General features: G+C 48.2%; 1 protein-coding gene across 3 annotated transcripts in view; it reads left to right on the top strand.

Moving 5' to 3' along the window:
* The window catches only part of LOC124057097 (metabotropic glutamate receptor 7), a 155,167-nt gene that overhangs the window by 72,932 nt on the left and 68,630 nt on the right, over positions 1 to 13,605 (top strand). For all 3 annotated transcript variants that reach the window (XM_046385219.1, XM_046385220.1, XM_046385221.1), the window contains exons 3-4: positions 7,784 to 7,919; positions 8,146 to 8,300. In XM_046385219.1, coding sequence (XP_046241175.1) covers positions 7,784 to 7,919; positions 8,146 to 8,300 — 291 coding nt within the window. The remainder of the gene's footprint in view (positions 1 to 7,783; positions 7,920 to 8,145; positions 8,301 to 13,605) is intronic.

Genomic DNA, 13,605 nt, shown 5'->3' with positions numbered 1-13,605 from the left:
GTGGAACAACAGACTCAGAGCGACTGACAGAAACGCAGAGTGACACGTTCGCTTTTCCCGCTTCGGATTTGGCTGAAGTCTTCTCTCTTTTCTGCTTGTCTTTTCTCCACCGCACTGACAAAGAATCTCGCTTCTTTTGGCTGAGAAACAAAGATAAAACGACACGGCGGGAGGTCACACTCTGGCTGCTTTCAAACTGCTCCCGCGGGACCCGAGCAGCCACGACGCCGAGATCCGGTTTTCCTTCACAGGTCAGATGGCAGACGTCCACGCTGGCATTCAGAGTTCCCTCCTCGACCCGCACCGTAAAGGCTTAAATGGCTTCGCTCCGCCAGCCACTGTTTTTGAAGTAGAACTTTATTTGAACTTTGAAACGACTGTGGAGACTTTTTCAAAGACTTGAAAAGACTTACTTTAGAGAAAAGAATTTCTGATGTCCTCTAATACCAGTGGAAACACGAAGCAGGATCGATGCAGCAGACACCAAGGCTCACCGATCACATGCGACGGCGTGTAAATATCACGCCGTCATCTCACACCATTTTAACCTGTTCGTGTGTAACTTAATGCCGTCCACGTTTGAAACTTAGCAGCACTAGGACAGACGAAGTGGGCGACTGTGGCTGAGTGGCTTCTGGGTCTGGTCTGGTCTCAGAGAGGTCGCGGATTGGCTTGAACGGTTTTTTACTTCACCTGAATACTGAGTCGAATTGAGTTCAAACATTTACTAAGAAGTCATCACGACTCAAAACGAGACCTTTTCAAAGTGTCTGAATGACACGCCCAAGTCAGGTGAGGAGTGTGTGATGAGCAGGTGTTTCATTCATCCACTCCAGCCACGACGTCACATAATGTGTACATTTTTATTATTAGAAAAAAGGGATGTTTTGTGCGCGTGCATGCATTTCTCAGTTTATTAACGCCTGCCTGGCGGAGGGAAACGTCCCCGCGGGCCGCCGCCTCGTGCTGTCGTGCGGGAGACTGATGAGGTTGTGATAAGCTGCTTTGGATCCTGACGCCGTGTTCGCTTCCAGCAGTCGTTGTGACCGCTCAGCCTCGACGACACTCTGGCAGTGCCTCAAACTTCGACCTTGCAAGTTTTGACACTCGCCGCCATAACTCCAACACTCAATGGCTGGAGTGAATGAGGCCATAACTCAGCAGACTGCACGGCCCTGCTACACACACACACACACACACACGGATGTGAACATACTTTAAGTGAAGAATGATCACCCAGATCAATATTTAGTCATGGGTAATCCAGATAAATTCTGTGGTTGGCTCCCTTACCGGACCCGCCGAGGAGGCCGTAAGTCTGCGGTCTTTATGGGGGCCGTCTGCGGGACAGTCCTCCACAGCAGTAAGAGTCGGCTGCGACTCAGAGACGGACGTATGCAACTGAAGGTCATTAAAGACGCCTTCTCTGGACACGTCCATAAACTGTGAGAGACTTGCAGGGCCGAACAGATGAACTGTTGTTCACAACATTTTCTTGCATCTCGCTGCACAAAACAAAATGTCTACCAAACAGAGAAGAGAATCTCACCCGATTGTCCCTCCTGGCTCCCCTTACAGTCAAGACGCAGGCTGAGATATAAAAACGGGCATTTATTCGCCTCATATTGTGCGTCATGTCAGTGAATCACGAGCGACAGGATGTGGAATTAATCTGCAAACGCTTCAAGATGAAGCCACCTTTTCTCTGATTACTATCAGAATCAGAATTCCTTTATTTGTCCCTGAGGGGAAATTCTTTCACATTTTCTATCAGATGTTTATAGTTTTTATCGACATTTCTGAAGTTTGAAAATAACGTCTCAAATGTCCTGCTGCTAAATGCCAGCTGGTCCGCATGTGAGAACTGAAGCCAAAGGGTTTTGGTTTGGTCTGTTGTTCTTTGTCTCTGGCTGACGGATGTGGACGTGGTTTGTCCCCCTCAGGGTCCATTTGTGAAGCAGACGGTTTCTTTAACTTTGTGTCATTCGAGCTTCAGTTGCTGAGGCACATGAATCTTCCTCCCCAAGACTTTTATGTAAATTTGTATCTGCATGAAACTAAAGTAAACAGCAGCTGCAGTCGGTCCCGATTGGTCTCACAAGACTAATCAAGCAAAGATGCCAAAGTTTGCTTTTCTAAGTGAATCCTTCTCTTATGTGATTTCAGATTCCAGCATTATTGAAAACCGTTTGCTTGTCTGACTTCAACCTCATTCAGTCCACATGTGGAACGAATCCAGCAGAGTCGAGCGTCTCCGGGGAGCAGGAAAGTCTCACAGACCGGAACGTAACGCTGGGCTTCTTCAGATGAAACGCTCTGTTTGTCTCTATTTACTCTGTTTAGCTATTTAGCATTTAAATTTGGATGTTGCAAACACAAAGACAGAAATAAGCAGCAGACGTGAAAACAAGGCAGCTCAAAACTGATCTCGTGTCCAAACTGAAGCAACACCTGGACACCTGGGACTCCAGTCCCTCGCCTTCGCCAAAACGCAACCATGTGTACACGACGCTACGGCGGCTGAGGAGGACAAAAGGCCACAGCAGATCAAAAGTAAATTGAAAATGTTCAGGAAGAAAGTTTAGCAGCTGTGAGCCAAATATTAACCGTAATCTCGTCTGTTTGAGCCACTTTCACTGTGGTTTCATCAGCAACGTGAGCAAAAGGTGACTGAGGAAAACCAAATACTTTGAGCCTGTTTTATTTACTGTTGCACAGACAGAAAGAGGGTGAACTGTGAATGGTGTCAGCCCAACTGCTAAGAATTCATCTGTACATAAATGTTGATATTATAAGCTACAGCTAGTGAGGGACCTGTTAAGCAGTCACACAGTGTACTGCAAAGGCGGGAGAGTAAAGGCACAGGTCAATATTCATCCATCTCAGTCATGCTACACCTGCCTATGCTCACAGCCAGCAGATAGAGTGCATTGTGGGTAATGTAGGCGCCATATTTTCTTGAATTTCCCTCGGGATCAATAAGTATCTATCTATCTATCTATATTTTGAAAAGGAAGAAAAAAAAACATTTTATTGTTGCGTCAGCTTTGATTCTTTTATTTTTGTCTGTCATCATCATGAATGTGACTGTTTTATGGAAGCACAAGGCTAAACTACAGGTTTTGCTCTTTTTAGCATTTTAATCTAAAAGTATTGATTTATTAACAGCATTTCTGTTGTATAAATGACCTCCACTCAGGCTCCTCAATAAACATTTTTATGTGATTACACACAAACTAATACACTATGCAACACGTGCAGGTGATTCAGTCCCGATGCTGAGATGTAAATTTGAACAGCTACAGTATAAATATGAGGTGTGGGGGGGTTATGGTGGTATTGACCACAGCACGCGCGGTGCCACATGTTTTATTCATCAGGCGTTTGAGACGTGGGGTCCACACCAAACCCCCTCCCACACATCTGATCTCACACTCACACACACACACACAGTTTCTCAGTTTCAGTTGAATTTGATTTGAGGACTGATGTCACGCTGCTGGCTTCAACAGGGAGGCCTGCACACTTTCAAACATGAGTGTTACCCATTGATTAAGATTGTAAGCTAATTTGTTTGCGAATGCTGGACTTCATCAGGTGTCAAAAACGAGACTCCTAACGAATGATCGAGTCTGCTAACACGTTCATCGACTGTCGTATTAAACGGTGACGATATGTACTCACGCCGGTGTCGTTTAATTCCAAGACTCTGTTAGAACGGCCGCAGCTTCCCAGCTGAGAGCACATATATCAGCCGGTAATGATGAGAAGTATCCGGTGTCGCAAACATTTATTTCCCCAGAACCCTGTGAATGCACCGTGATAAGGCCGTACATCAACAGCCACTGAAGAACCTAATTAAGGAGGGCTGTCTATCAACTTAATGTTTGTCTCTCACTTCGCTGCGAGCCACACGAGGGTTGTAAATTTCGGTGTCTTTGCATCTGCATTAAGAGAAGCGTTCTGTTCAGTAGTGCAGCAGAGAAGTGGAGTTTGGTCTCATCAGGTGATAAAACCCGAGCCGCAACAAGACGAAACGTCACCAACGACAGCCGAACGCAAGCTGACGAAACGTCGGAGATCCTTTTGGACGTGATGGTGGCCGTGTTGGGTTGTGTGCAGGCTGACTGTTGGCTGAGGTACAAACAGGATCATGTTGAGTAACTGTCCAGCTGGAGCCTGTCCCAGCTGGCTACGGGCGAGAGGCGGGGTTCGCCCTGGACTGGCCGCCAGTCAATCACAGGATGTTGAGTAACTAAATGAATAAAAAGTCACTTTACTTGGAAACATCTGAGGGAAATGTGCAGTTTCATCCTGTTTTCTGCAGATTTTATCTGCAAAATCAGACGCATATACAAGAAAACTAAAATGTGAGGACGTTTGCTCATGACTTCGGTTTGGACACGAGGAATCAGTCGACTGTGCTGCATCAGCACTCTGAGTAACATCGACTGTTCACACACACACACAGCCAAGGACGCCATAAGACGTCATTTTAAAGCAGTTTGTGCTGAACTCGATGACGATGACGGAGCAACAGGAGGCGAAGGCCCGTTCGCTCCGACACACACACACACACACACACACACTGAAAGCGTGCAGCCGTAAACACACTGTGTTCATGCTGCCTCCAGGAGTGACACTCTCAATGCTTCACTCAATACGCACAGAGCAACAAATAACGAGTGCCGATCAATACATTGTGCTCAGGCTCCACACGGAAGCCTCGCTGCGTCGATGGCCTGTCGGATTAACAGCCTCTACAGACAGCCTGGTGAAATATGAACTGAACCGGGTTCAGCTTTTATGAAACCATCACCCCAACGAGGAAATGTTCTGTCTTCTTTATGTCCTCCACAAAATAAGAGAAGCTTTACAGTCTTTAGCTCTTTCAAAATGCCAGAACAGAGAGGAAGAAAGAAAGAAAGGAAAATGAGAACTTTGATGAAAGAAGCAGAAAGTGGGCTGACAACTCAGGTGGACTCAGGTGTTTGTGGATGTTGAAGGTGTGTTCACCTCTGGACTGAGATCCCAGCTGGTGGTTCATTACCGGGACAGTGCTGACTGAAGTGATGAGGAGGCTGCTGACTGCAACGAGGAAGTGCTCAGACATGTCTTTTAACTTCCTGTGTGGACAGGAAGTGCAGCTTGTGATCACTTTTACCCGCATTTTATTGAACGTCCGGCGTAAAGGTTAGTTACACTGTTGGAAAAGGTGGACTGATTTTTCAAATTTATGTTTTTCACTGGAAAATATTCTTTAACATATTGTGGGTGAAAGGTTTTATTCATGTGAAAGAATCAGAGTCCAGCACTCTGTTCTCACTGCAGTGCATCAACAGGAGCCTGCAGGTCCACTGAGGTCCACTGAGGTCCACTGAGGTGCACTGAGATCCACTGAGGTCCACTGAGGTCCACTGAGGTCCAGGGTCAGTATCACCACACGTGACGTGTTGAGCTAAAACACGTTTTCATCACTAAGAATGAGAGACACGGCCCTCATGTATCTCCTGCCCTTACCACAAGCTGTATGTGTCCCCTTTGTGACAGAACCGGATCTGGTTTGTGGCGTTGCCCTCGTCTCGCCTTAACGATGACAGCTCCTCTTAAAGGCCAAATTCTTCGTGCAGGGTCCTCACGTTGCTTTTCATATCCAAATGTCATCGGTGGCTGTGGGTGTTACAACTCGAACGTGAGGCTTTGAATGCAGCAGGACTGATTTCGCTGTTGGTTTTACCTTGTGTTTGTGTCAGCAGAAAAGACGCCAAGCGTGTTGGGCTAAACTCGAAGGTTTGCCGATGATCATGAGTTTATTTTCAACATGTAACAGAATCTACAGGAGCTCGGATGACAGGGACACACACAGGTCTGTGACCGATGCCTGGTCACGCCCACCTCCGTCACCACCAAAAAACCCACCATCACGGGGTTGAATGACTACAGACCCGTCGCCCTGACGTCTGTGGTCATGAAATCCTTTGAGAGGCTGGTGCTGAACCACCTGAAGTTCATCACAGGCCCCCGGCTTGACCCCCTGCAGTTTGCCTACCGGGCAAACCGGTCGGTGGATGACGCAGTCAACATGGGACTGCACTTCATCCTCCATCACCTCGACACCCCAGGGACATATGCCAGGATCCTGTTTGTGGACTTCAGCTCTGCATTCAACACCATCATCCCAGAAATCCTCCGCCAGAAGCTCTCACAGCTCACAGTGCCGACCTCCACCTCTCAGTGGATCTACAACTTCCTCACTGACAGGAGGCAGCAGGTGAGGCTGGGGAGCATCACCTCCAGCACCAGAACCATCAGTACTGGCGCCCCCCAGGGGTGTGTTCTTTCCCCGCTGCTCTTCTCCCTATACACTAACAACTGCTCCTCAGGGGACCCGTCCGTAAAACTACTTAAGTTTGCGGACGACACAACTGTAGTCGGCCTCATCAAGGATGGTGATGAGGCTGCCTACAGACGTGAAGTAGACCAGCTGGTCCTCTGGTGTGGTCAGAACAACCTGGAGCTTAACCCGCTCAAGACTGTGGAGATGACAGTGGACTTTAGGAAGAACCCACCCACCGTACCTCCTCTTACCATTCTCAACAACACAGTGTCTACTGTGGACTCCTTTAAGTTCCTGGGAACTACAATCGCCCGGGATCTCAAGTGGAAGTCCCACGTAGACCTAATCAGAAAAAAGGCCCAGCAGAGGTTGTATTTTCTGCGACAGCTGAAGAAGTTCAACCTGCCTCAGGAGCTGCTGACCATCTTCTACACCTCCATCGTCCAGTCTGTTCTCTGCACTTCCATCACTGTCTGGTTTGGATCGGCCACCAAACAGGACAGAAACAGACTGCAACGGACAATCAGGTCTGCAGAAAAAATCATCGGGGCCGACCTGCCCTCCATCCAGGACTTATACCAGTCCAGGGTCAAAAAACGGGCAGGAAGCATCACTGCAGACCCCTCACACCCTGCACACCAACTGTTTGATCTGCTTCCCTCTGGTAGGCGTTACAGAGCTCTGTATGCCAAGACCACCAGACACAAAAACAGTTTCTTCCCCCAGGCTGTCTCCCTGATCTCCCTGATCTCCCCATAAACCACCTGCCATTGTGTGAACCATCACACTGATTGCACTACCTCATTCCACTGTTTGCACTACATGTATATATATATATATTTTTTTTTTTTTTTCTTGTAAATATTTATTCTTCTTTTATTATTATTATTGCTTTTTTGTATTTTGTATGGTGCACAGGACAGAGAAAAATCCGGAGTCAAATTCCTTGTATGGTCACACATACTTGGCAAATAAAGCTGATTCTGATTCTGATTCTGATTCTGATTCACCTCGTCATGCACGTGATGTCACAACCTGTGAGGGCTTCAGTGCGATCAGAAAGTTTCAGGAGAAGAAGATGGGCCACGTAAGAACAAAGATGCAGCGTTTTGCTGCAGCTGAGTGACATTTATTGAAAGCAGCAGCGTCTCAGCCTGGAGGCCTCGCTGCCATTTTCCTCGCGCTGTGAACACGTCTGTGCAGAGAAGTCAGGAGCTTCATGAAGTGACAGGCAGCTGCTGTGCTCCAAAACAGTCTGCTGCATTTCCTCCTTCCAGACTCCTCAGTTACACAAAGTTCCACTGCTGCTTTTGACATTTTGGACAAACACGTTTAAGGTTTTTGTCTTGAACGCAGAATCGTCTTTTAACAGGAAATACACGAGGAAGCGCGGTGCTTTGTGATTCATTATGTATTCATGTCGTCCTTCATTTTGTGTCTCCTCAGGTGGAATCTGTATCGCTCAGTCACTGAAGATCCCGCATGACCACAAACCCTCAGACTTTGATAAAATCATCCGCCTGCTGCTGGACACTCGGTACGCCCGGGCAGTCGTCCTGTTCGCCTCTGATGAGGACATCAGGTGAATATCAAGCTTCATTTAGACAGCATCAGGTCGGAAGGTCAGCTCAGACGTAAACATGCACGGGATGATTGCATTGTGATTTAATTGACCTGGACTTGGTGAACTTTCAACCCAGATACACGATACGTTCAGCTCCAAGCAATGACAAAAAGGTTTTGTGAAGTTTTAAAGCTGCCACCACACACACGTGTGCGACTCTGTCATGGCGTGTGTTTGAATCCAGGGGGATCCTGAATGCCAGCAAGCGAGCGGACCAGGTGGGTCACTTCCTGTGGATCGGGTCCGACAGCTGGGGGGCCAAGAACAGTCCCATCCACCAGCTGGAGGACGCTGCCGTGGGAGCTGTCACCATTCTGCCGAAGAGAGCCACCATCAGCGGTAGGTTCACCTGAAAACCTGTCAATCAATTAATCGATCAATTAATCATGTTAATCATGTTAGAATTGGCTCGTTTGTTCTTTCCTGCCTTTCATGTTTCCTGTAACACAAAATTGCAGAGGAATCTTTTGAGGATGATGATGTATCATCATCCCAGTATGTGCTCTGTCCCCAGTATGTCCTGTGTCCTCAGTATGTGCTCTGTCCTCAGTGTGTCCTCTGTCCTCAGTATGTGCTCTGTCCCACTGTGTCCTCTGTCCTCAGTATGTCCTCTGTCACCAGTGTGTCCTCTGTCCTCAGTATGTCCTCTGTGCCCAGTATGTCCTCTGTCCCACTGTGTCCTCTGTCCTCAGTATGTGCTCTGTCCTCAGTATGTGCTCTGTCCTCAGTATGTCCTCTGTCCCCAGTGTGTCCTCTGTCCCCAGTATCCCCAGTGTGTCCTCTGTCCCCAGTATGTGCTCTGTCCTCAGTATGTCCTCTGTCCCCAGTATGTCCTCTGCCCCCAGTGTGTCCTCTGTCCTCAGTGTGTCCTCTGTCCCCAGTGTGTCCTCTGTCCTCAGTATGTCCTCTGTCCCCAGTGTGTCCTCTGTACTCAGTATGTGCTCTGTCCTCAGTATGTCCTCTGTCCCCAGTGTGTCCTCTGTCCCCAGTATCCCCAGTGTGTCCTCTGTCCCCAGTGTGTCCTCTGTCCCCAGTATCCCCAGTGTGTCCTCTGTCCTCAGTGTGTCCTCTGTCCCCAGTATGTCCTCTGTCCCAGTGTGTCCTCTGTCCTCAGTATGTGCTGTGTCCCACTGTGTCCTCTGTCCCAGTATGTCCTCTGTCCCCAGTATGTCCTCTGTCCCAGTGTGTCCTCTGTCCTCAGTATCCCCAATGTGTCCTCGGTCCCAGTGTGTCCTCTGTCCCCAGTATGTCCTCTGTCCCAGTGTGTCCTCTGTCCTCAGTATCCCCAGTATGTCCTCTGTCCCCAGTGTGTCCTCTGTCCTCAGTATCCCCAGTGTGTCCTCTGTCCCAGTGTGTCCTCTGTCCCAGTGTGAGCTCACAGCCTGGACTGTTGTAGTTTTGTTCCACCTCAGCGTTCTGTACAAAATGTTTGATGGCAGAATGTGGGCTCATTGTTGTTTCTGTAGCCGAGGTATTAACTGCATCAAATCAATATCTGTATTGACTGAGTGATGGAAAAAACGTGACTTTTTGACGACATGTGCAGCATCCAACCAGAAGATTTAAAACAAAAAACCAGCCAGCAGCAGCTAGCAGCTAACTCAATGAACTACCAAAGATGTGGGCGATGTGGGCAGACCACGTGAGGTCCGGTAGCTCCGTTCCCTCCGAGCAGAGGACGAGAGCAGTGGCTACAGCGGGGACAGTGAGTGACTCCTGCTGCCATCTGCTGACAGAGCTGTGCTGACGATCTGTGGTTTGGTGCAGTGTAAAAGAAGGCAGGGCTGGTGTAAAGAAGGCTCTTTGTTGTGGAGGTATTGTGGTGTTTCTGTGTAAAAAGGGTTGAAATGCCCTCCTCCAGTTTCCAGTCTCTATGCTACACGACGCTAACCAGCTCAGTGTTAGCCTCAGATGTATAAATGCTGTACACACCTGGCAGTGTGGTACCTTTGGCCTTTCAGACCAAACAGTACTGGGACGTGGCCACTGGGAAGCTCCTCCCAGAGCTTCACCACCAATAGGAAACACTGACGTGACGTAAGCCGGCCTGCGGTTGCTATAGCAACATCACTTCTGTGGGACATACAACAGCAACAGCGGTTTGATGAACGCGTCCGTGTTTTGTTCAGCTTTCTAAGGCCACCATTGGACAGCTAGCATGCACACTTAGCTCGCGGTGGAGCACCTCCTCTGAAACGGGAGCAAAAAGAAGCCTCTGTAAGTGGTGTTCTAAGAACTGCCGTGATTCCCAGTTCGGCCAGCGTTAAAACACCTGATATTCTCATCGAAGTGCCAGCAAGAAAGCCGAGAAAGCTCATTCATCGAAAATGTGGAGCCATTTCTGTAAGGTGCCAAAGACCTTTGAAGAAAACTGTTGTTTTGACAGTTTTTTGTGTTCGGCTGGAAAGCCGACTGGCACTGACTGCTTCATTCGTGCTAATGACAGCCTTTAGATTTAGATGCACTGGCATCACAGCACTGTTTAGTAACTACAGACAGCTCAGAGCACAGCTGTCGTATCAAACAAAGATGTTGACAAGGATATAAAACTAAATCATTTCTGCCAGTTCTGGTAAAATGAAGGTTCTGACTTCAAATAAAATCTGTACCCCTTTGTTCTTCATACACGAGTACGACAGTGTGGAGCTTAATGAGAAGCAGCCAATCTGATTTTCTTCTGAGGAATCAAAATCCTCCTGCACACATATAAAAGCCTCAGTAATCCTATTGCCAATATTTTGTCGTAACATCAGTTTCTGACCTTTTCTTCTCCTCAAAAACATATTTCCCAGACGTGTGGTGCACTGTGAGAAACCCAGCCAGGAGCGAGATCGAGATGCCGACAGGAAGAGGAGCTCAGTGAGAGTTCATGTGTAACCTTGGATGTGCCTTCAGGGGCCATTGGTGGTGCACTAAGCAACCTCGTCCCCTTCGATGTGCTCTCGTATGGTTCATCCCCACATTCTTGACACATGATTCATGGAAATGGACTTTTTCTGGGCATAAAGACAGTAGGGGAGGACACTGGGCCGTGACGGGCACTCAGGGTAGCTCAGGTATGAGGGCGACAGACCCATTCAATCAGAAGGTGGAAGGTTTTTGGACTTATGATGACAGTCATTAATCTGCTGGGTAAAGCAGGGTCGAATTCCCACTCTGAGCAGTTTGTGCAGTTTGTCTTTGCTGGTACATTACCTGCCCACATTGATTAAACTAAAAGTTTAAGACTTAAAGTCTAATTTATCAATACACACCACGTCGGCACAAAGCTGGAATGAAGACGGTTTTATAAAACCAGATCCTGAGCTGAGAGTCATCAGTCTGTCCAGGGTTTAGTGCATGTATAACATTACAAAGGAGAAATGAATTTCTCCTTACTGTCTTCAGGACAAGCCCAGAAAAATCATCTGAATGCACAGAATGTCAGAGCAGCAGCCAGCAGCCACTTAGCTTAGCATAAAGACTGCAGACAGCTAGCAAACATCTGACTTCAACTCTGCGCCCAGAAGTGAAACCTTTGCTGTGTTGTTTTGGTTCATCCAGATTATAATCCTGCTTTCGATGATTACAGACTGTGTTGATCAATCACACTGATTATTTCCAAAGCTGTTTGTCTATAAAGGAGACGTAGCTGTGGCAGTAGTTTACCAAGCAGTCAGTAAATATAATCCTTTGGGTTCATGCACATGAGCGTGAATGTTCTGTTATTTTGTGACTCTGAGTGCGACTCTCATCCTGTCTGCTCTGTGTTTCCTTGACTGAACAAAACACATCTTTTCTAAACTGCACTGGAGTCACATGGTTTTGGTACAAAGTCCAGGACGGGAACACCAGAATCCAGAACTCGGACGTGAAGAAGCCCCTGACAGGCTGTTAGTGTGGGAACGTCTGCCGTGTCTGTGCAGACGGCTTCCTGTGCACGTTCTCCGTGTTCCCCCTGTTCTCCGTGTTCCCCCTGTTCTGCGTGTTCCCCCTGTTCTCAGGCCGCGCTGCACCTGATTATAAATAAAATCTCATTTCAAATCTGCTGTGAGCTTGGTGGTTTTGATCCAAGCTGAAAAGGTCACATTTACTTTTTTGTCTCTTCAGTCCTCAGAAAATACAGCCAACTGGTGTTTGTCGTGTAAATGCAAATCACAGCTGCCTGTCAGAACAAAGACCCGCTACTGTGGCTGCTAATTAGCATAGAACAGAACAAGGATAGGAAGCAGGAGCTGAGGAATGAAAGTCTGAGGGAGAAATGTGGAGAAGAAAAGAGAGAGGGATGAAGGAGAGGAAGGTGGATCTGAACATGAGATCAGCTGCTGAGTCTGCAGGATCCCGCTGAGATGGATCCGCTTCCCAGAGTCGGAAGCCCCCTCCGGTCCACAAATCTCAGGCCACCACTGAACGAATGGATGCTAAAACGGAGCATTTAATCACATTCATTTCAAAGTACACAAACTTCTGATCCTGACGTAACAGATTTCTCTCCCTCCTCTGGGGCTCATCAGTTATCTCATGACCCCACAGCACAGTCGACAGCCTCCGATGGGTTTTTGTTCTCTGACTGTTTGGCCAACAGCCTTCAGGGATTTACTCAGCAAACAGAAAATCGAGGCCCGTCAGGCACTCGGCGCGGTTTAACTTTGAACGTGTGGTGATAACTTTTTATTCCGGAAATGACTTTTTAAATACCGAGCTTTTTAATGTCAGGACTTTGTGAGTCGTTCTTGTTAGACTCGTTGAATTTTTGTCTCGCTCTTCTGGTTGAACTCTAAGATCGGCTGCAGTCGCTATCGTTCCTGACACTGTGACGTTTGAGATTTGCTCTGACGCTGTTTGTCACCAACAAAGATCAGCGTACAAGGTCGGCCGGCCAGCCCGCCACCTGAAGCCACCTGAAGCTAAAATGCAGAAGTGTGAACTTGTCCTCAGCGTTTCAGCCCACAGAAACTGTCAGCGTAGGTCTGACTGCAGGCAGAGGCCAACAGGAAACACAGCAGAGAGCGTTCTGTGAGGATGGATGTGTGCCTCCTCGCCTCCTCCACCCACTCCTCCCATTCCGCTTTGTTTGAAACACGGAGCCGGTGGGTTCGGTGCGCCCATGTGTGCGAGGGAGATAGCAGGATTTCAACCTGGCTCTGTGTTCAAAACATGATCGCTGTCCGCCAAGATGGATGCACAGGAAGTGCCTGTGAGCTCGCAGAGAGAAGACGAATGCTCGGTATGAAAGGCACCGTCTCACAGTGTATTTTCACTGTATTCAGTGGACAAGGAGCGCAGTGACAGAACGGGTGGCCGGTTTGGTCGTGAGTCTCAGCAAACAACAAAACGTCTTTGATCAGGTTTGGTTTGCCCGCCTCTGCATGGACAACCAGGACGGCGGGGAATCTTCACAGACCTCTGAAGGCTCCTTTAGAGTCAGATGAGGGTCAGTGGTCTCACTGCTCAGAACACATGACCCTGAGCTGTGGCTTTCTGAAGCCGCACACAGCAGGGGCTTTGACGCATCTGAACTGTTTTTAAGAGGCTGACGCACTTCGGCTCTGCTGCCTTCACTGCCCGTCTGTGTGGTGCGTTCAGTGTCTGCTCAGCGGCAAACGACGGGACCTTGCAGCGCAGGGCAGCAGTGAGAAGTGAAGGTGGAGGCAGGCTGCTTCGC

This window comes from Scatophagus argus, chromosome 3 (genome assembly GCF_020382885.2).
Source record: "Scatophagus argus isolate fScaArg1 chromosome 3, fScaArg1.pri, whole genome shotgun sequence".
In the NCBI taxonomy this organism is placed as follows: domain Eukaryota; kingdom Metazoa; phylum Chordata; class Actinopteri; family Scatophagidae; genus Scatophagus; species Scatophagus argus.
This window is presented reverse-complemented; position numbering and strand designations above follow the sequence as displayed.